Below are 20,353 nucleotides of genomic sequence, written 5' to 3'. Positions count from 1 at the left end.
CTGAATTTCCTTCTCTCATCTGATTGACTCAAAACAAAGAGCTCTAGTGTGCCTAAATAAATTGCCCTGAAATTAATCATGACACTAATAATGCATGGTTAAACTTACTTACGTGATTATTGATTTGAGACATGACAAATGCGGTCCCAAAGTGCCCATATGATATGGTGGTATCTTATGGTGTCAAATAGAAAGGTTGCAAGTTTGGGCAGCTGAAGAATTGGTCACCATACGATACGGTCCCACGGTCACTGTATGTTACGATGGCCACCGGAAAATATGGTGGCTTCTTATAGTGTCGAATAGGGAGTCTGTAGATTGGAGTCGGGAAAATTTAAGTCACCATATGATACAATCAACACAATCACCGTTTGATGTGGTAGGTCATCGTATGTTACGGTAAGTGGTGCAGAACAGTAACTGGACATTGGAAGTTGTAATTATTGTATCATATGGTGATCTAGATTACTGCAATAGCTGAGCAGTAATGGCTAGTTTTCCTTGGGGCTATAAATACCCTATACAATGCTCCATTATGTCTCTCTTGGTTGGTTGGTGAGCTCATACACTTCATTGAAGAGTAAAAGAGGAAGATGAAATACTTAAGTGATTTTCAAGATCCTTAATTAAATATTAAGAACATCATTAGTGCGAGAGTAGCTAGTGTGTATCACTACCGCCTCATTAGCTTTGATTAGTAGTGAGGTTCTTGACCTATTAATCTTGGTGATTGGCGTCAACTAGACAGGTTGGCGGTGTGTTCTTGATGAGTCTTTATGGAGATTGCTTGTCAGAGACCACAAGATGAAGATGTACCGGTTTGGAGTCCACCGATCCAGAGTGAAGAAAGACTATCACCTAAAGAGCACTTGATTCTTGTGAGGATCAAGAGGGAGCTAGGCCACAGTGCAGTGCTCCAATGAGGACTAATGAGGAGCACCAACTCTCTGATACCTTGGAAGAAATAAGCTTTCCTAATCCCTCTCTGTATATTTGAGCATTTCCTTTCTAGTATATAATCTCCACAATTTAAGCTTATGCATCTACTTTCTTAGAATTGCCATGCTAGACTCGATTGGAACAAGGTCACAAAACTTTGTGCAAACGAGAAACCTAGAGCATATTTAGGCTAAGGTTGTTTTATTTACTCTTTATTTTAGTTCAAAGAGAAAAAAATTATAACCCAATTCACAAGCCTCCCCCTTATTGGACATAGTTGATCTTACATAAGCTTGCATGCACATTTTAATCACTTTACAACGTATATTTCACACTAGACTACGATTATTGCTAGTCCACTAGTGCTATTGAACTGATTAGTATCAGTAGTTCCAGAAGACATGGTTTCTCCTATATTAGTTCTTGAAGTAGACACATCTAGCAGCTCGTGGTATATCTACCGTCGCTTCCCACCTATGACGCGCTTCCAGCAACGTCTCATAACTCAAGTCACGAGTGGACTCATGTTGAGACTAGAGGTGCACAAAATATCGGATAATTTTTCATTTTTTAATTACATATTATATGTATCAGACTTATATGATACATCTTAGTCTAATAAATAAGTCATATATCTTTAGTTTAATAAATAGGATATTTAATTATTTTTATTCCGGATCCACCGTTGGCTCACATAGAAGCCACTACTGCCTAACGCCTTGAAGATGTTGTCGTCTGCGGCCACGACGGGCTACGTGAGGTTCTGCGCAAGTCGGTGCTCCATGTACACGTCGACGAAGCAGTTGTGCATGAAGAGGTCCGCCGCAACGCATGTGCTTGGTGCTGAGGTAGATAAGTATATAGTGCAGCTAATACCATTACTGGTAGATTGTCAAAACATATAAGTACTAGTATCAAAAAATGTAACATACAAAATTCTAAGCTCTACCATTATCTAATACCATCATTGATAGATCGTTAAAACAAATAAGTACTAGTAACAGAAAAATGCAATATAAAAAATTCTGACACGATCAGTTGTACTAAATAAAGTACTAGTATGTTTAGTTCATAATTAACATTGTTATTTTTTCTAAGTTTAGCAGTGACACATTTTTTGATAACTCTACTATAGAACAGGTCAAAAGTAGTGTCTTATTAGTGTCGGTTGAACAATAAACGTCACAGAAAATATATCAATGCTGATTCTTAATCTCCCACGCGCGAACAATGAGTGAGCCGTTGGAACCGACATTGATGTTGGGAGAGAGCGTCGGTTCTTAGCGACTCATATCAATGTTAGTTCTGACCACGAACTGATATTAATACTGATCATTAGTACTGGTTGTAACCTCTAACCGGTATTAAAGCGTAGCCGGATTCGAAACCACCATTCAATACAATTTTTTTTCTCGATCAATTCTCGCGTCTAGCTATTCTTATCTCTTCTCAACATTTCCCCACCGGTGCTATTCGCACCACACAAGACATAATATCTCTTCTCATTGGAGCTCTCTCTCCCAACCTCTCTCAACGCGCCGCTGTGGGGAGCGAGCACGGCGGGGGCGCATCTGGATGATGAGGAGTACAGTCGGATGTTCCAGGGCGAGCTCGGGCCGAGGCAGTACGGACTCGGGCCGAAGGCGTCTCGTGACGGCGCTGTCGTGATCATGACGTGTGACAATCTCGTCGAGATACTTATGGACGCGTTCAGTGTTCTACGATAACGTCTTTGGCATTTGGCATAGATTAATTTGTTCTTGCTAAATGAATCTGATTGATCTCCACTTGCTAATCTTTGTGATCCGATATCTGTATATCAGAGCTAGCGTGGAAGCTGCCCTTACCGAATGCCTCGAACATGATGCCGTCCGTGGCCACGACTGGCTCGGCGATGCCGTCCAGCTGGTCGCGCGCAGAGAGCTCCCGCGCGGCGAGGAGGATCTCGTTGAAGCGGCCGAGGCGTGCGTACGCCGGGAGGAGGCGCGGCGCAGCGCGGGGAGGCACGGCGCGGTGGAACTGTGCACGAGCTGCGCCCAAATGGACTGCGCCTCCGCGAAGTCCCCGGCCTCGGCGCGCGCGACCGTGAGGGCCGCGGCGTCGGCATCCGGTGCGGTGGCTCATAGACGGGGCACGGCAGCGGCGCACCGCCGAGGCGTCTGCGCGTGCGTCGAGACAAGGCTGAGGTCAGTCCACGAAACGAAGGTCGCTGCACAGATACGAGGAAGCGAGGGAGCAGGCAGACCTGAAGAACCGAGGAGGATGGCAAGGCGAGCGGCGCGGGGTGGAGCCTTGGAAGACGACGGCGAGCGGAGGGGAGAGCGGGAGAGGCGGTCCGAGGCAGCGGCCGCCATGGTGGAAGCAGGAGCGAACGCATCTCATCGGAATAGGCAAAGGGCCTGCCTTGGTGGTGACCTCGCTGTCCACCCATCTTGAGAACTTGGATTTCAAGATCAGCTCCAGTGCTCATCTCCCTCTTTAATGAATACCATGATGCAATCACGATAAATAAGACCACCCCGGTTTTGAGAGATGCAGTCAACCATGATCCCATATATAATCCATCGCGATTTTGAGAGATGCAGTCAACCATGATCCCATATATAATCCATCGCGATTTTGAGAGATGCAATCGACCATGATCCCAGATACAATCTCAGTCTCATGTCACAAAAGGTTTATAATCCCAGTCCTACGCGCGCGCATAAAAAAACCTACCGAGGAATAAGACCATAAACCTGCTTCAGCATCAAACATTCTTACCTATTAATTCTGCCGGTGAAGTAATAACAATCATGTTGCAACCAGCTTGGGGGCTTTCAAGTGCGCCCGGTATAGAGGAGGCTTGAGCCTTCCTTCATTTTTTTTTTTTTCATAAAAGAGTATGGTCATTTCCAGCAGTTACTTTAAATTTTTATCTCAAAAATAGTATTACAGCATCCCCTATCATTATTACAATATCCCTTATTTTTTCATCTCCAACAGCTACCCTATTTCCTATCTTCTACTACTATTTTCCTCCCTCCAAACCCACTGTCAACCTCTGTGAACAGTACTGCTGGAAGAGAAAATACTTCGATTCTGGATCCACCACTAGTTCCAACATTAAAATTTCAGTCATATCTGGAACTCTGAAGTTTAGAGAAAGAAAATTCTAGTGATAAGTACGCACTTGCTTTCTTCCACAACTCCGATGCAATTTGGCAATCCTACGCTCCGGAAAGGCTCTCAGCTTCCATAGTTCCCTGTTGCTCATGGCATCTCAGAGAAGAAAACAAATTCTAGCATGTTGCATCGACTCGAACAATGACCACAGAGCACAGATGAACAGAGGATAGTGACCATAAACGGAAAACTACACGTGATTCAAACAAACCTTGCAATGTCTAATTGGACCAGAACAGATCATGAACCAGCCTAGCAACCGAAGCCCATCCTCAGGGGGCATCAGAAGAGCATTACATTAATTAATCGCAAATTCACATCGAATACATCTCTTACTCTGTTAAAGTGAACTACTCAACGAAATTTGACAAGAAAAATGGTCAATGGTACAGTAAGAGGATAATAACACAATCCCGCGGCAAGCAGAGAACAAGAAAAACTCTCAAGCACATAGTACAGGAACCAGAAATTTGTAACATGAAGAGGAAGGCCAGGCTTGCATCAAACAAGCTGACCACTACAGATTGCCTTCCTCTTTAAGGAACCCTAGTTGTAGTACATAAGCTGCTGGGCGGATGACTGATTCGGGTAGCCGTCGTAGAGGGCCTGAGAACCAGCAGCAAGAAGCCCTGCAGATACCTGACCTGCGAGACCTTGTTGGCCAGCGATCTGCCCAGCTGCAAGCTGCCTCTGATAAGCCAGAAGCTCAGCTGCTGTGAAGCCTTGCGGGACACCTGGCATCGCTACAGCAGGCTGATATGGAGCAACTGGAGGGGGCAGTGGCTTGGAAGTAGTCCCAGGTGGAGTTGGTTTATTACCCCATGAGCACTGGAAGAGAACAAAGCAGACAACCATGAAAACAATTCCGTAAAGGATAACGTAAACAGAAGCAGAACATTTGTATGCTTTGGAACTTACCTTAATTGGTTTCCCACGGACTACCAATCCACCGGCCATCTGAATAGCTAATGCTGCTTCACCGTGGGTGCTGTATCTCACAAATCCAAACCCTTTATCCTGTTGAACACGAATTTCCTCAATTGCCCCAACCCCTAAGTTATAGAAGTGGCGGTGAAGCTCATCTCGGTTAACCTGGCCAGTTAAGTGAAAGATGAATCATAGGTGCCCCGAACTTTCTACAGGAGCTAGGAAAAAGGAATGAGAAATGAATTCACTCTCATTTTCACTTGACACTAGTAACAGGGGAAAAAGGCCTGGGAAAACAATGAGGAAATGGGGAGACAAAACTGGCTAAGCAGCAACTTGTTTCTACCTCATGTCCGAGGTTGCCAACATATACCGTAGTACAATCAGGGTTGTTCTCTGGGTTCTCTTTACTTCCCGCATCCTGGCTTGAGTCTGTTGCTGCAGAATATAGTAGACAAATTGGCAAGATCAGTACTGAGGAATTGATACAATAATGGCTCAAACAATTATTACTAATTATGGCCATGTTCTTCATGTAATGCCATTTATTCAGCTAAACATGATATGAATGACAGCCTTAAAGGAAATCACTGCTGTTTATGATCATGAAATCATTCAAAAAGATAACCTGCATTACCGGAGCTACCATTTGTTAGTATAACTGCATTCTGATTGTCAGTTTCTTGTTTCTCTTCTGAATTGTTCTTTGTCGCCCAGTTGCACCTTATTTGTCTGCTTCCAAGCCATTTTCCTATCGCAATACATTAGCTTGCAAAAGTCAGAAGTTGCAGCAATAAAATGACAGCAGACTACAGGCAGAAAAAATGTACTAAATATTATCACAGGCTCTGATGGCATGTTTACCAGTCATTTCAGTTATAGCATTTTCAGCTTCCTGCAACAAGAAAATAGTTCAAGTGAGCAAGTGTGGGATTGATGAAAATTCCAGTTCATTCTCAAACTTCATTGGGAGACCAAACTTCATGTTCATGGTATACAACAAGTCCCAAGCAAGTTGGGGTAGGCTAGAGATCAAACCCACAAGATCAATCTAAAAAGATGATGAGAAAACAATAGTGATAATAAAGGTACAAAAATTTTCTGTAGCATTGGTACAACAGCAAAGGGCTGATACTAAATACAAATTTGACACTTCAAATTTTTCTGTAGCCTTGGTACAACAGCAAACTGCTGATACACATTACACTTTGAATTTTGACTACAGAAAAACTAAATATTCAATCATGAGAAATTAACATTGCATCTTGTCTTAAACTAGCAGTATTCTGCAAACAATTCACTAATTTAGACTATAACACTGCCTCTAACAGAACTCGGTCATTGCAAAATTCACCAGTATCAAACAGTTCAATCATCAGAATAATAGATAATAAAAATGAACTGTGGTGTTGGATCCACACAATGAAAATGGTAACAGTTCTGCAAAATGCAATGAGTCAAAGTCTGAGTTGTTCATGCCTGTTGATTACGGAAGGAGACAAAACCATAACCTCTGGAGCGTCCGGTTTTGTTGTCCCACATGACTCGAGCATCACTGATCATAAACGATAAAAAATGAAAAAAAATGAAAGGCTACAGCCAACCAAAAAATGGTAGAAGCTAAGAGAGAAGGCATAATATCCAAAATCTCTCATTCTGAATTCTAATAGCATAAGAGATAGATTTGATATAACAAATTACAAAAACTTGAATAACAAGTCAGCATCACAACAAGTCAGCATCACAAAGCATAGGCTGCAGATACAAACTCATCATAGATGCTATCATGTTACAAAGAACTAAAGACTTACGAACAAGAAGGATATGCTGAGAAACAGGCATAAAGAGTAGCATCATTCACTTCAGAACTTAAATCACCAACAAAAATATGGAAATGCCCTGGAAATAATTCAATGGGCACGGTTAACCAAACAAGGATTATAATATGAAAAGAAAGAGACAGGAATGATTTTGAAGAATATCTTACCGGATGTATCCTCTCTCTGCGTACTTGCATAAGCCCAGTTCACCTTGATTGCTTGTCCATATCTGTGTAAAAAGTTCCACAATGAAGAACACTAGAAATTAAGACTATGAAACTTGTGTTCAAAGTTAGTGTAGCAGTGGAACTTACATGTGACGGCCATGAAGGGTCATGATTGCTAGAGCTGCAGATCTCCGATCATAGTAGTCAACAAACCCAAAGGAGGACTAAGAAAAGAGTGAGTTCTCATCAGATAAACGAAAATTGACTGAAAACAGTAGAGGTGTCATCAAATTATCACCCAGAGGAAAGATAACGAGATTTCCAAATCATACAATCATATTGAAATAATACAGAGAACAAACACATAAAGGTAGATGATCCAAGCTTCTCACAAATTTAGCCAGTAGTGAAGAGCATACCCAAAAAAACAAAAATATCATCAAGTTCCAACTAAATGTTTGTGACTAGTGGTATTTTGGGGCTCAGGGCAGCTATGTACTAAATCACTATGAAATAAGAATTTTTGGAATATTAATGTTCTTTAACTTAAATCAAACCTTGGGTTCAGCATTGAAGTACATGAGCCTTCAATCAAGTATAAAGCTTAAGTATTTAAACAAATTCATTTCTGATGTAATATGGATTGCATTCTAAAACTCAAATATAGGCTGCAGAAGTGCACCTTCTCTTTTCGGATGAGCTTGCATCTTTCCACAAGGCCGGCACTCTGGAAAACTTCAATCAGAAGGCTCTCAGTGACATTAGGGTTTACATTTCCCACATACCTAGTTGGCAAAGAATCATGACTTAGAATCAAATTTCGGAAAAGAATATTATTAAATAAAACTTCAGAATATCAAACAACCGTATTCAGGCGATGCAATTACTATCAATTATAACTTAGCACCGACGTAACTGTGAAGTTGTGCATTACCTAAGTTTGCTGTTTTGTGACTTGTAACACTGCACATTGATTTTAAAAAAATAACCACAGTTGCGCTGATAAAAAGGGAAAGGAAAGGTACGCGCTGTAAAACACATATGAAGGTGAAAACGGAAAAGAACATCGAAAGCACTCACACACTGCGACATGTGGATGGATCAAACCCAGGTGGAAGATTGCCATTAGAAATAGGCTCCATCTGCAAAATATAAAATGTTGGGAAAAAATAAAAAAGAAGATACTCGCAAAACAAGCTAATGAGGTGCAAAGCGAAGCAAAGCAAAGTAGAAAACGTGTAGGGAAAGAAAATAATGACCCAAAATGTAAAGGGAATAGAAACCAAGTTCTTCTAACCATAGTCACCAGAAATTCGAGTCGATCGGGTCGAGGAACAGGGTTGCGGGACATGGGTCGACATTTAACAAAAATGTGGTATGAAGGGGGTATACCTCTTCAGGACGACAAATTAATGGCGAGGAACGCGACCTCGATTCATCCAAGTCGATGACCCGGGTCGATGCCCCATCCGGGTTTTTGCTTTTTCTAGGCGATCAAGACATATATGGCATATACATCAAAGAAAAAAAGAAAAGCAAAGAGAAATGGGCTACTAACTCATTCGGCCCACTATCCAAGCCAAAGCCTAGTAGACCATATAAACACTACACCTTGCCAATCCATGCCCTAATCCCATCAATATATACAGCATCCATCGATAAACCCATCAAAGGAGGCAGCCACACGACATTCCCCCTTGATCTACCATTTCTTCCTCAATCCTCCACCTCTCCATCAAGCTATGGTCTTCCAATGCCTCCTCTCCCTCATCCTATCACAGATCCATGGCTGAATCGAGTAGCAGCGCCAGCGAAATTGACCAGCAACGAGTGAAACGAGTAGCAGTGGTGGCAAAATCGAGTTGTAGCTGGTGCGGAAGGCAAAGTCCATTCATCCCTCCCAAGTCTAGTCGGCGATTTCCGATGCTAGGCGCCCACCCAGCCCGGCCCAGACTGCCCAGCAAGCTCCTCCTACGCGTGCTTAGCGCCAGCGCCGTCCAAGCTCACCAGGAAGAAGGGCGTTGACTCATCACACATCTCAGGTCTTCTCTCCTCTCCCGGCGGTGTCCCGACGGCAAACCGGGCCCGTGATCTGGAGTCGTGGATCGCGGCATTGACCCCGCTTCTGGTGAATATGCTTCTAACAATGTTTTATCCCATTGATCATTAACAATGATTAGAAGCTGTGATTGTGTGCAATTACAGCCAAACATCTTCCCTCAGCTAGAACTATGTGCTTTGCATATGCAGCAAGTAGCTTTCATTCCTTTGTTTAACAGACTTCTGAGCAACAATAATGTATCAAGAGTAATAGAATGCAATTATCAAGCTTTTATGCAACTGGAGACTGAAACAACACAAGCTCTAGAGACTTTTTCACCTTTTTTGGTTTTTCAACTACGGAATATGGAGCGAACTAGTTGTTTAGAGACAAAATAGGAGCAATGCACTGCTATAAAAGAAAAAAAAAAGAAACAGTACGCTAAAAGCATATGCATAACCAAGGACAAGGAGGCAACCTAAACAGAATGCTCAAACTCAAAGCAAACAGCAATCTTTTGGGTTCATAACAAGATCGTGTGCGTTACCGCTGCCCAATGCCCAATGCACATAGCCGTATGTACAATAATAAATGGGAAAACAAGATGTAGAGGTACGGAGCAAAGACAAGAAACGGAACAACAACTAAAAGAATCCCTTTAGCTAAAAATGTGAAGGGAGTGAGAACCCAACCCTTCCTAGCCATGTTTTCACCCGTTAGCCCAAAAACATTCCTATGTGAAAACGAACTTCCTTTGGAGCCGCAATAACAATGGAGGAAATAGCATCCAACCACCTTGTGCACAAGACATGTATCACGAGCAATAGCATGCAATCAGCAACATCAATGCAACAGCGCTCGCTCCAATTCCTCCGAAAAAAGAACTTGAAGAAAATCTACATATCAAGCTTCCTCTAACGCTATCCCATCAAGAAGGGACAGTAAGAATGTACAGTAAACCAACGAGGCAACCTACGAAAAATGCGCAAAGCAAGAAACGTTCTCCCAGCTTCACAAGCAGATCAACGTGCATTACCGCCGCCCAATGTGTACGCAAAGCAACAGATCAAGAAACGAGGATCCGGGGGGCGACCTGAGTCATGGCCGCCGCTGCTGCGGCGGCAAGGACGCCGGACTGGTACTGCTGCTGTTGCTGCTGCAGCGCCTGCTGCATCAGGAGCGCCTGCTGCTGCTGCTGCAGCCGGAGCCGTTGCTGCTGCTGCTGGTGGGTGCCCCCGGCGCCGTTCATTTCCTCCCCCTCCTCCGGCTCCTCTGGCGAGGCGAAGACCAGATCGGAACCCCAGCAAACCGAATCCACGAACGGATCGATCGACGGATCGGTGGATTGGGTAGAACAGATCGAAAGATTTGGGGGATAATTTCTCGTGGGGATCGAGAAGGGGAACGGAGGAAGAGGAGGTGATATTTTTCTTGGTTTTCCCCCTATTTTTTCCCTCTCTGTTTTTCTCTTCGTCGTCGTGCTCCCTATCGAGATTAGAGAGGGAGGGGCAGGTTGGGGATTTTGCACCCCGGGACGAGGTGACGTGGAGCTTTCTGTATGGCTGCCGTGGCTCAATGGCAGGTGGGCCCGGGGTGTTCTTGCCTGCACCCGCTTCAAATTTGGATAAGGATTTTGCTGAGCGTGTGCCTGTTTTGCCCAAATATTATGCATGTTTTGGGCTCTTTGATCATACGTTAGTAGGGATGCAGTTTAATTTTTTTATCGATCCAAAACCCACTCTTTTGAACTAAAATTTTTACTTCATCTAATTTCTACTTCAGTTCATTTTGTTAGTTACTTTCTTAGTTACAATAGAAATTTTCTTTTATCAACTAGAGTGGGCAATTGTATACCCACAAGCTATGTTATTCGAGGAGCAACGGTGTGAGCCGGGTAGCGATCAATATAAACATTTTTCAATGACTCAACTTGTCAATCACAACTCACGACTAATAAATATTTGTAAATTTGAATCGTATGGTCTCATGAATGAGAATGAAGATTGAAAACTGTTCCATCCAATCAGTTTATTTCTCTCAGTAAATGGTATTACTATTTTCAGTTGTTTTCTACTAACATTGGTTTTTACTCGTGAGACGATATGTCGTTCCTAATAGTTGTATCCATTGGCTTAGCAACTCCTCCCTCCAATAAAAAATACATGATATTTTAGACATGACAGGATCTTCAATACGTATATTTGAACACTATTTTATTTTAGAATATATTTATAGAACTCAATAAATTTATAAGCTTGTGAAAATATTTTTCAAGATAATATATATATATAATTTCTATGTTTCCAAACCAAACAAATTATTGATGGTTAATTTTTAAAAGTTTATCCGGATATTATCTAAAATGTCGTATTTATGATTGGAGTGAGTAATATGTCTATTCATTGTCACGTAGGTTGTCCTAGCACATTATGGGTTTCAGATATGGAAGTTTTGAAGGAGCGCATATGTCAGTAGTCACTCCTAGATATTGAACACTTGAACAGCTACTTCTACGAACATTACTTTCGTTCGTTGCAATTGTTTGCAATCCATCATCGCCATCAACTCTGCCCTTCTTCGTTTACAGCAGTGACAAACTGACAACACTTCCCTTCTTCATTGCAATGTAATTGTTCCATCGCCAGTAGCGGCAACATTTCACTTAAAAAAATAGTGGCAACACATCCTTCCTTAATCACAACCATTCATTTTCTCAACATTCGACGGTCCGATCAAATGCATTTCATTAGGGATGAAAAGAGTTCGAAAATGATCGAAAAAAGCCTAAATCACTTTCAATTTTACATTTTCGCTTGAAAATCAATTCGATAACGATAATACCAGAAAAGAATAAGATATCGATAATACGAGAAAATCAGAAACGGTATTATTAGGATGGAAACATGCCGGTATTGATCAGGAATCGATAATTCAAACTCGAAAGAACTAAACTGTAGCACCAAACGCTATCTTCAGCCATTACGGCGCCGCATGACCATATGACATCTATCATGTGCAGTTGCTCTTCTCTAACTCTAATATGTGAGTTTGTGAAAAAAATATACTTACAGAAGCAGGGTTCTTTTAAACCCAATATTTGAATGTGTTATTTTTGTGATAGTTTTGACTAAGTGAGTGTTGTTTTGTAAAAAATACTCATAAGATCAACTCAAAGGCTTGTGGACCGATGTGGGGCCCACCTGGCGATGAGAGTAGGAGGGGCAAAAGGATAAGGGAGAGGGGCCGGTGGTTTTTGCGCGTGCGGCTCACATAGACCTTGAGGCGGAGGGGGAGAGAGATGGGCAAGTGGGGAGAGGGGCTGTAGATGGAGGAGTTGGCAAGGGAGGAGGTGGGGAGGAATCGGGACGGCGGAAGGGCACACGACTGGGGCTGCAACAAAGCTGCTGGTGCCGAGTGGTTGGCGTTCACGGCGGAGCGACCAAATTGCTCCCATCCACATGCTTAAATTTCGATGCCTTCTTCATCGATGCGTCATGGGACCCACCACTCGGTGAGTACTCTCCCACAACACTAGTTGGATTCGCACTACCTCTGTTCTCTTTTAATTATCATTTAGTACATCAATACAGTCTCTAATAAACATGTTTAACTATTACTTTTGATAACTAACTCTTGATAAAAGTTGATAAAAATTAAAAAAATATTAAAGTATTTTTATAATAAATTCATTATTATCATTTTCATGTGTTAAATCCTAATAATTTTGTGTATATTAGTGGTTAAAGTTTCTAAAGTTTAACTGCACGTATTTTAGGAAGACATCTATTTAAAAACGAATGTAGTATTAATTAGACGCGCATGACAAAAGATGATTTGGCAGGTTAGCTAAGAAAGAGGGAGAACGAGCTAGAGACCAACAAATATGAACAGTAAAAATTAGTGTTTGTCGAATTGTATTTTTCTATTTAACAATGGGTCATAAGAAGTCGCATAAACATCAGACATAAACACAATACATTGGGATATTCTTTCTATACATTAATTTATATACTCTCTCATCTCTAAGAAATAAAGATAGACACTATGCGTTGGGAATGCTCTGATGTATATACTACTTGCAACTAAAACACATCCAAATCAAAATTTTCGAATTCCATCTTAAAGAATAAAAAAGTTTCAGCTCGAAGTTTCAGCTCAAATTCAAACTTGTGTCTGGGGATTTGTGCTTCCACCAAGGGTTTGGGGAGGGAGAACAAAGGGCATCAGGGCAGGCAGAGAGTTCGTGAACAATGAAACATGTGCTTGGATCTGTATTCTTTAGCAACTTAATAAATGATGATGCCTTACAGCCTCCGTGTTACAGCTTACAACAAAAGCATATACAAGGAAGATATATATAGGTGCGGACAACTATACTATATGGATTGTAAGTCTGTCAAAACATAACAGAATAACTACTTCTACAACTCTACAAGACTACAACAGTGATGGTGTCGGACTCTGATCTTGGGTTCCTTATGCTTCATGTATCAGTTTTAAATCAATAGTTGATATATATAGATTACAAAAGAATAATATCATAATCATACTTTAATAAAAATTACACCATAAAAATCTACAATACATAGATATTAATTCATATGATTCATTACATCAGTGGCCAATTGACCAAGCGAACAACAACAGAAACTAAAATAATGGCTCAATGCCACATGCAACTTGAGTACAGATGCGGACTCAACTACTCATCATCTCCATCTTTAACGAAGTAGTACTCTAGCTTCTCATCTAAACAAGTAATAATGAGTACGGAAGATACTTAGCAAGCTCTAATATTACTAAAAAGGTTGATAAATGCTTAAGGAATTAACAAGAGTTAAAGCTATAAGGTGTAGTTTTGAGTATAAAGTAGGTTTGATGTAGTTTATTAAAGGCATGTTTTGCAGAGCTCTAGGTTCAAGAATTTTTGAAGCAAAGTATCTATATCTCTAGAAATTTGTGGAGCTAGAGTTGAGGGTATATAGGAAGTGTTTGAGTGAGTCATCTTATTTATATTTTAGACTAAAAATAGATATTTAAACCATCTATATTAACATACAAACACTAGATCTGAGTGATGCTGGGAGTGGAGTCCTGCCAAGCATGCTCTAAGTATGATATCTAGTTAAAAGCATGTGACTATCAACCTAAACTTTTAAGTCATAATTAAGGATTTTATGTCCTAGAAGAACCTATTTCAGTCTCTACGTTACCATCTTTTAGGATGGTGGACACACATTACCAACCAGACTACGGCTCACAACTGCCCTTCGCCAAAACACAGGCTCGTGGCCCACACATTGACCCATCAAGGATTACTCACACCCCAAGTTTAACTGAAGTGTGACAAAGCTCTGCATGACCGCGGACGTTGTTCAAATATATTAATGCTCTATAGAGATGTATAAATTTACTCACACGATATGCTCAGCCTCCAACCATTGCAAGTGGTGGGGTGGAGTCCCAACACCTAACCTTCTTCACTAGATTCCCACCTATAGAACACCTTAGGGGCTCATGACTTTCGTTTCATCTCATAGTATTCTCCAGCCGAACCTCAAGCATAACATAGGTCACTCAAGTCTTCTCTTGATCTCCCATTACTCCCAGCTTTCCAGGTGGTTCTTTGGTTAGGTTAGGAAGGCATGATCCAAGCCTTTTACCATAATCAGAGACATGACATGCAGTTGCACAATGATGGCTTAGCATGACGGCGTAATGATTTATTCCTTATATGGTCAAAGCAAGCATCTTCAATAGCACCAATACCACAAAGGCAGACTTGCTCCCAAAATGCACCCTCCCCTGAGGACTACCTTACTTACCCCTGCCAAAACAGGTTTTTCATAATTTTCACCACACCATCCCACCTTTCTCAAACACACACCAACAAGCATCACACCTCACTCCATGCATTTGCAATTTCATGAAATATAATAGATATTGATCAAGTGTGTTCATCTTCAAAGGTAGAAGTAATCATCCAAAGCATACTAGTTGGCAATCCATCATCCAACATCATTATAGTTAATGATGGAAGTAAGCTAGGGTTATCATGGAATATAGTGAACAAGGATGCAAGGCATGGCTTAGCAAAATAGGTCATAACTATCACAAACATTTGAAGTAAAGCTAGTATAAAGCATGCATGAGTATATCATATTTTAAATTCGACGTTTTAAATTATGAAATATAGGTCCAACATGGTCAAGGAATTATGATTTTCCTTCCTCAAGGTCCTCATGTCCTTCCTCATAGTCTAGGTCATTGGGCTCCTCCACAAACTCTTCTTCTTATGCAAAGCACAATTTACAGCGATAAGTGGACCTAAACTAAAGAAGAACCAAAATTGCATCAAATGGAAAACCAAATGAACCCTACTAACTACTAAACTAGTACATGGAGATAGATCATGATTTGAGATGAATTTAGGCAAAAGAATCACCAAAATCATAGTTGAATCAATGAAGTTACGACTTCTAAAATATTGATTGGGAAATCAAATAAAGAAAGGAAAAGGAGTATTCCTAATAGATCTCATGTTGAAATTGAGCTAGGTTGGTGTTGCTTATGCTTTAAGCCATCTTCACCGCCGCCGACTCCTTCGCCACTAATCTGGTAGTGTTGCGATGAGCCATCGATGTTGACACGCATAAGCAATCTACCATGCCTTCTATGACTGCACACAGCCAATGAGGACGGCCATCAGCAACATAGAGCAGGCAACCACACAGTGCTCAGTGCGAATCAAAGGAAAAGGAAGCTAGCTGGCGCATGAATGGGGTAGAAGGGAAGATGGGGAGTTGTACTGGTACTCAACGGGGAAAGGAAGGTGGTTGGAAACGAAAAAGATGAGCAATGATGATGACTTATCCTCGAGCTTTGGCCTCGAGATGCCACGGTTGTCCCTAAGCAGAGAGATGGAGGAAGGCAGATAGGAACTGGGCTGGTGATCTCCCTAATGACTTTCTCTCCCTCACTTTGCTTCCCTTGGCGAGGACCGCTACAACGGCACTCACTGAGGTGAAGGAGAAGGAGAGGGCACTCTGGTGCGGATCCAAGGTATCTGAGGTGAGGAAGAGAGGGGAAGAGGAGGGAAAGGAGCAAGCGTTCTATTTATAGAGGAAGGAGTGAGCTAGGGTTTGGGCAAGATTGACTTGAGCACTCAGCAGCGGCTCAAGGGCGAGCATGATTTGAATCGTACCATACCGAGGCAAACAAAGTGCAATGATGAAAGAGGAAGGGAACCTGAGGTGGTCACGAGGTCATAAGTGTGTGCGCTCGCGTCAACGACCATGACCAGCTTGCTAGATAAGGCTCTATGGCTAATCTGGGGGTGTCGCAAGGTTGAAGATGAGGGTGTGATGCCGGGTCCCGTGTTTCAGAGTGACTGAGAGGGAAAGCGGACATGGCGATGATGCCTTCCTGTTGGTGCGACATCACGGGAGATGGACCTTAGGCCAGAGCAGGAGACGCGAGGGCAAGCTAGTGATGATTGTATCAGGATGGCTAGGCCAAGCCAATGCTGGCGCGGAGAGGTCTAAGGCCTTGGTGGGTTAGGCCACCAGTAGCGCAAGAAGAGGAAGATGGAGATAGAGATGATGGGCCTAACTAGGTTAGGGAGAGTATTTCATCCCAAAGAGGAATAGAGATAGGAATTTAGATGGGGATTTTGGTTGGGGTTTCACAATAGGGATTTGATTTGAATTTCGATTAGATTCAAATTCAAATCAATACATAAAGGCCCAAAACCCCAAAAAAACTAAAATGCATATGATCAATTTAAATATATGGTTTGAATTCAAGGTGAGTTCGAGTTACCAAAAAAACACACACATGCATATATTTGTATATATAAGTGTATATTATATATGTATACACACACATATATATATACCTATATATACTTATATGGCAATGTATCCTGTGAAACCGATTACGCTGTTGCATCCCTGCATCCGCTCTTCGTGGCTGCTTTGATCAAAATCCAACGATACAACAACACATTGTTGTTTCTCGCCTATGCGCACGCCCGAGCCTCACACCGTTAGCGTCAAACGGAGCAGCGCCCCCAAGCGACCCTGTCACGTGCGCCAAACGGAGACCCGGCCTCGAGCTGGTCGTTCGGTGGCGATTGGCACGTAACTGGCAGATGACGATTGGAACGTGCCTAGCAGCCTTGGAGCACAGCGGCAAGGTAGCGATTGGCAGGCGGCCTTGGAGCACAGCGGTAAGGCGGCTAGCAGCCCGAAGCAGGAAACCCTACAGCAGCGACGCCTCACAGTGCTGGCGATTAGATGGCAACAGGGAGGCTATTTGTCTCTACCCATCCAAGTTTCTAATCCAGTGAACCATTGAAGGTAATTCTAATTCAGGGCATGCCCTAATTCAATGATAGTTTCTACGTATCCAATTTTTCAAAAAGGGTATTTGCACGTATCCAATTCCGTGGTTGCCGTTTTAAGTCGCTTATCGTGTGCCTAAATGTGCAGTGATGGAATCAGTCGAGCCCTTGCAAATGCATCTAATGAATGAGGATGGATTAAGTACGCCTGAAAAGAAACTGAGCATTCCTCTTTCTGTAAGTGTTATGATTTTTCATATGTTGTTTGATTTAGTGATTTATGCAAGATTTGCTTATTGCGATTCTTTTGTTATGTTGCAGTGTTCATCTTATGTACCCGAATGTGATGAGAAATTTAAGCCCAAAGTAGGTATGACATTTGAAGGTATCGAGGCTGTGGAGGAATTCTACAAGTCCTATGCACACCGCGTGGGCTTTTGGAGTCCGTGTTGGGCAGCAAAAGAAGTTACATAATGCAGTGGTATGAAACAAATGCTTCTTGTGCAACAGGGAAGGATTCAAAGAAATGGGCAATGAGAATGTTGATCCCTCGAAGAAAAGACATAAGATGAAGTCCAGTAGATGTTGTTGTCAAGTGCATATCTTCGTCAGGCTATGCAGTGATAACACCTACAAGATAGACTCATGGGTTGAACAACACAACCATGGTCTTGTGTCTCCCGATAAACTTCATTTGATTAAATCAAATTGTCAAGTCAGTGAGAGGGCTAAGAATACACTATACACATGCCACAAAGCAAGCATAGGCACCTCCCAGGCATACATGCTCCTTCAAGTCAGCGAGGGTGGGTTCGAGAATGTCGAATGCACAAAGAGAGACTTACAGAATTATTACCATGACTTAGGTATAAAATTAGGAACGCAAACGCTCAAATGTTTGTGGCCCAGCTAGCTAGAAAGCAAGAAGTCAATCCATATTTTTTCTATGACTTTGTTGTGGACGATCAGGGTAAGTTGGTGCATGTGTTCTAGGCAGATGCTACATGAGGAAAAACTACAGTCACTTCGGTAATATATTTTTCTTTGATTCTACATACACCACTAATAAGTACGATATGATTTTTACACCATTTACGGGAGTCAACCACCACTTGCAAAGTGTATTTTTTGGTGCTGCATTCTTAGCAAATGAGTAGACTGATTCATACATTTGGTTATTTGAGACATTCCTTAGAGCAATGTGATGGGTAGCACCTAGACTCATAATCATCGATGAAGCTAAGAGCATAACAAATGCTATTGTTGTAGTTCTTCCAAGCATAATTTATAGGTTATGCATGTGGCATATAATAGAAAAAGTGCTCGAAAAGGTTGGTCCGATAATTAGAAAAGACCCTAAGTTTTGGAATAGGATAAACTTGTGTGTTTGGGGATCAGAAACCCAGCTGAGTTTGAGGCACAATGAACTTCTATCATTTCAGAATTTGGCCTGGAGGGGAACGAGTGGTTTGCTAACAAATTTGACATTCGAGAGTCATGGATACTAGCTTATTTTATGGATATATCTTTGGTAGGCATTCTCCGAACCACGTCAAGGTCGAAAAGTGCAAATTCATTTTTTAACTGTTTCATTCATCGCAAGCTAGCTTTTGTTGAGTTCTGGCTTAGATTTGATACAACTTTAGAATGCCAGTGACAGGAGGAGCTTATGGCGAACAACACTAGCATTCACATGACACCTCAACTTATGACACCGTGGGCAATGGAGAAACAAAAAAGTGCAGTATTCACATATGCAGTGTTTGAGCAATTTCAGTATGAAGTTAGTGTCTCAAGAGACAGCTGTTGTGTTCAAGGCATTACACATGATGGCAATGTAAAAGTTGTGTCCCTTAGAGATAGCCCTACAGGTTAGGGAGGTCCGTTACGAACGAAAACCATGATAGCTAATTGTCCGCGTAAGTTATTCCAATCAAAAGGTATCCCATATCGCCATATTATTCTAGTACTAAGAGGTGAAAATCAAAACGAGCTTCCCGCATACTACATTATGAAAAGATAGGGGAAAAGGTGTAAAAGGTAGAAATACGCTTTACAAATTATTTCATAGACATCTAAAATTAATATGACCAATGGCACTTATTTTCTTTGTATAGAGAGTATTTATGATGACAGGCAATCCACTAGAAGAGAAGTCCACTGATCCATCAGATGCATCAATGAGAAAGAAGATTTTGACTGTACGCAATAAGTTCAAAAATTTCATTCAAATGGCTAAACACTCAATTGAAGGAATTGAGTTCTTAGCCTCGACTGTGTTCAACCTTAAGTCATCACTACTACATATGGTTCCGACTGTTAAGCAGACTAGGCAAGAGGAATATGAGGCTTTTATTGGATGCAACATTCCAACCGAATACAACATATACCACCAAATGATATTAATTCGAGGGGGGGGGGGGAGCAAGAGAATTAAGAGGATGAATGAGATGAATCAAGATGTTCAAAGAAATAAGAAGAAAGAAGCTAACAAAAAAGTGGCACACCAATGCAACATATGCAAGGAAGTGGGGTTTCATGATAGCCGCATCTGTTCAAGCAAAGAAAAGCAAGAATGATAGATGTGGCTACGAAGAGTCAAATCTTTTTCAATTCAGCTCTGATATGGGTGCTACCATTTTGCGCTTTTGGCTAGGTTGATTTTGATGTGGTGGAAGTGTCTTTGCTAGTGTGTTTGAAAGATTTTGTATGAAATAATGATATCTTTCAGGCTCTTTATACATATGATTATGACTAGAAGCTAGGTCCATTTCTTTTCGCTGTTGCATGACTAGGATGTGGATGGTTGTTCCTATTTTGAGTGGCTGGAGGAAAGCTTTGCCATCGCATGATCTACAGAAAACTAATCATACAAGTCTCCATTGTCCATAGTTTAATAGATTTTTTTATGACCTTCTTTAAGTAAGTAGCGGTGGCAAGAGCTGGGCGA

At 41.7% G+C, this 20,353-nt stretch overlaps 2 protein-coding genes across 3 annotated transcripts; one reads left to right on the top strand and one right to left on the bottom strand.

Moving 5' to 3' along the window:
- Window positions 1-2,413: 2,413 nt before the first annotated feature.
- LOC133896522 (uncharacterized) lies at window positions 2,414-3,470 on the top strand. Its single transcript, XM_062337152.1, has 2 exons — window positions 2,414-2,647; window positions 2,763-3,470. Exons 1-2 carry the CDS (start codon window positions 2,535-2,537, stop codon window positions 3,373-3,375), a joined length of 726 nt encoding a protein of 241 aa, XP_062193136.1. The 5' UTR covers window positions 2,414-2,534; the 3' UTR covers window positions 3,376-3,470.
- Window positions 3,471-4,342: 872 nt separating this feature from the next.
- LOC133896304 (RNA-binding protein 208-like) lies at window positions 4,343-10,551 on the bottom strand. 2 transcript variants are annotated; one of them, XM_062336882.1, is made up of 12 exons: window positions 10,153-10,551; window positions 8,099-8,160; window positions 7,701-7,803; window positions 7,166-7,242; window positions 7,019-7,080; window positions 6,843-6,930; window positions 6,511-6,586; window positions 5,896-5,926; window positions 5,660-5,782; window positions 5,378-5,469; window positions 5,023-5,196; window positions 4,343-4,932 (listed from the first exon to the last, which is right to left on the bottom strand). In XM_062336882.1, exons 1-12 carry the CDS (start codon window positions 10,306-10,308, stop codon window positions 4,651-4,653), a joined length of 1,326 nt encoding a protein of 441 aa, XP_062192866.1. In that variant the 5' UTR covers window positions 10,309-10,551; the 3' UTR covers window positions 4,343-4,650. The 2 variants fall into 2 exon arrangements, with proteins under 2 accessions (XP_062192866.1, XP_062192867.1); XM_062336883.1 differs by having other exon boundaries at window positions 5,669-5,782; window positions 10,153-10,550.
- Window positions 10,552-20,353: the final 9,802 nt, after the last annotated feature.

Source organism: Phragmites australis, chromosome 16, assembly GCF_958298935.1.
Source record: "Phragmites australis chromosome 16, lpPhrAust1.1, whole genome shotgun sequence".
Lineage (NCBI taxonomy): Eukaryota > Viridiplantae > Streptophyta > Magnoliopsida > Poales > Poaceae > Phragmites > Phragmites australis.
Note: the sequence above shows the minus strand (reverse complement) of the source record. Positions and strands in the feature narration are given on the sequence as shown.

Coding starts and splice junctions, on each gene's coding strand:
- LOC133896304 (XM_062336882.1), bottom strand. CDS start 10,308: ATGAACGGCGCCGGGGGCACCCACCAGCAGCAGCAGCAACGGCTCCGG. Junction 7,243..7,700: donor AGCTCATCCGAAAAGAGAAG/GTGCACTTCTGC, acceptor CTCTTTTCTTAG/TCCTCCTTTGGGTTTGTTGA. Junction 6,931..7,018: donor GCAGAGAGAGGATACATCCG/GTAAGATATTCT, acceptor AATTATTTCCAG/GGCATTTCCATATTTTTGTT.
- LOC133896522 (XM_062337152.1), top strand. CDS start 2,535: ATGTTCCAGGGCGAGCTCGGGCCGAGGCAGTACGGACTCGGGCCGAAG. Junction 2,648..2,762: donor GTCGAGATACTTATGGACGC/GTTCAGTGTTCT, acceptor TCTGTATATCAG/AGCTAGCGTGGAAGCTGCCC.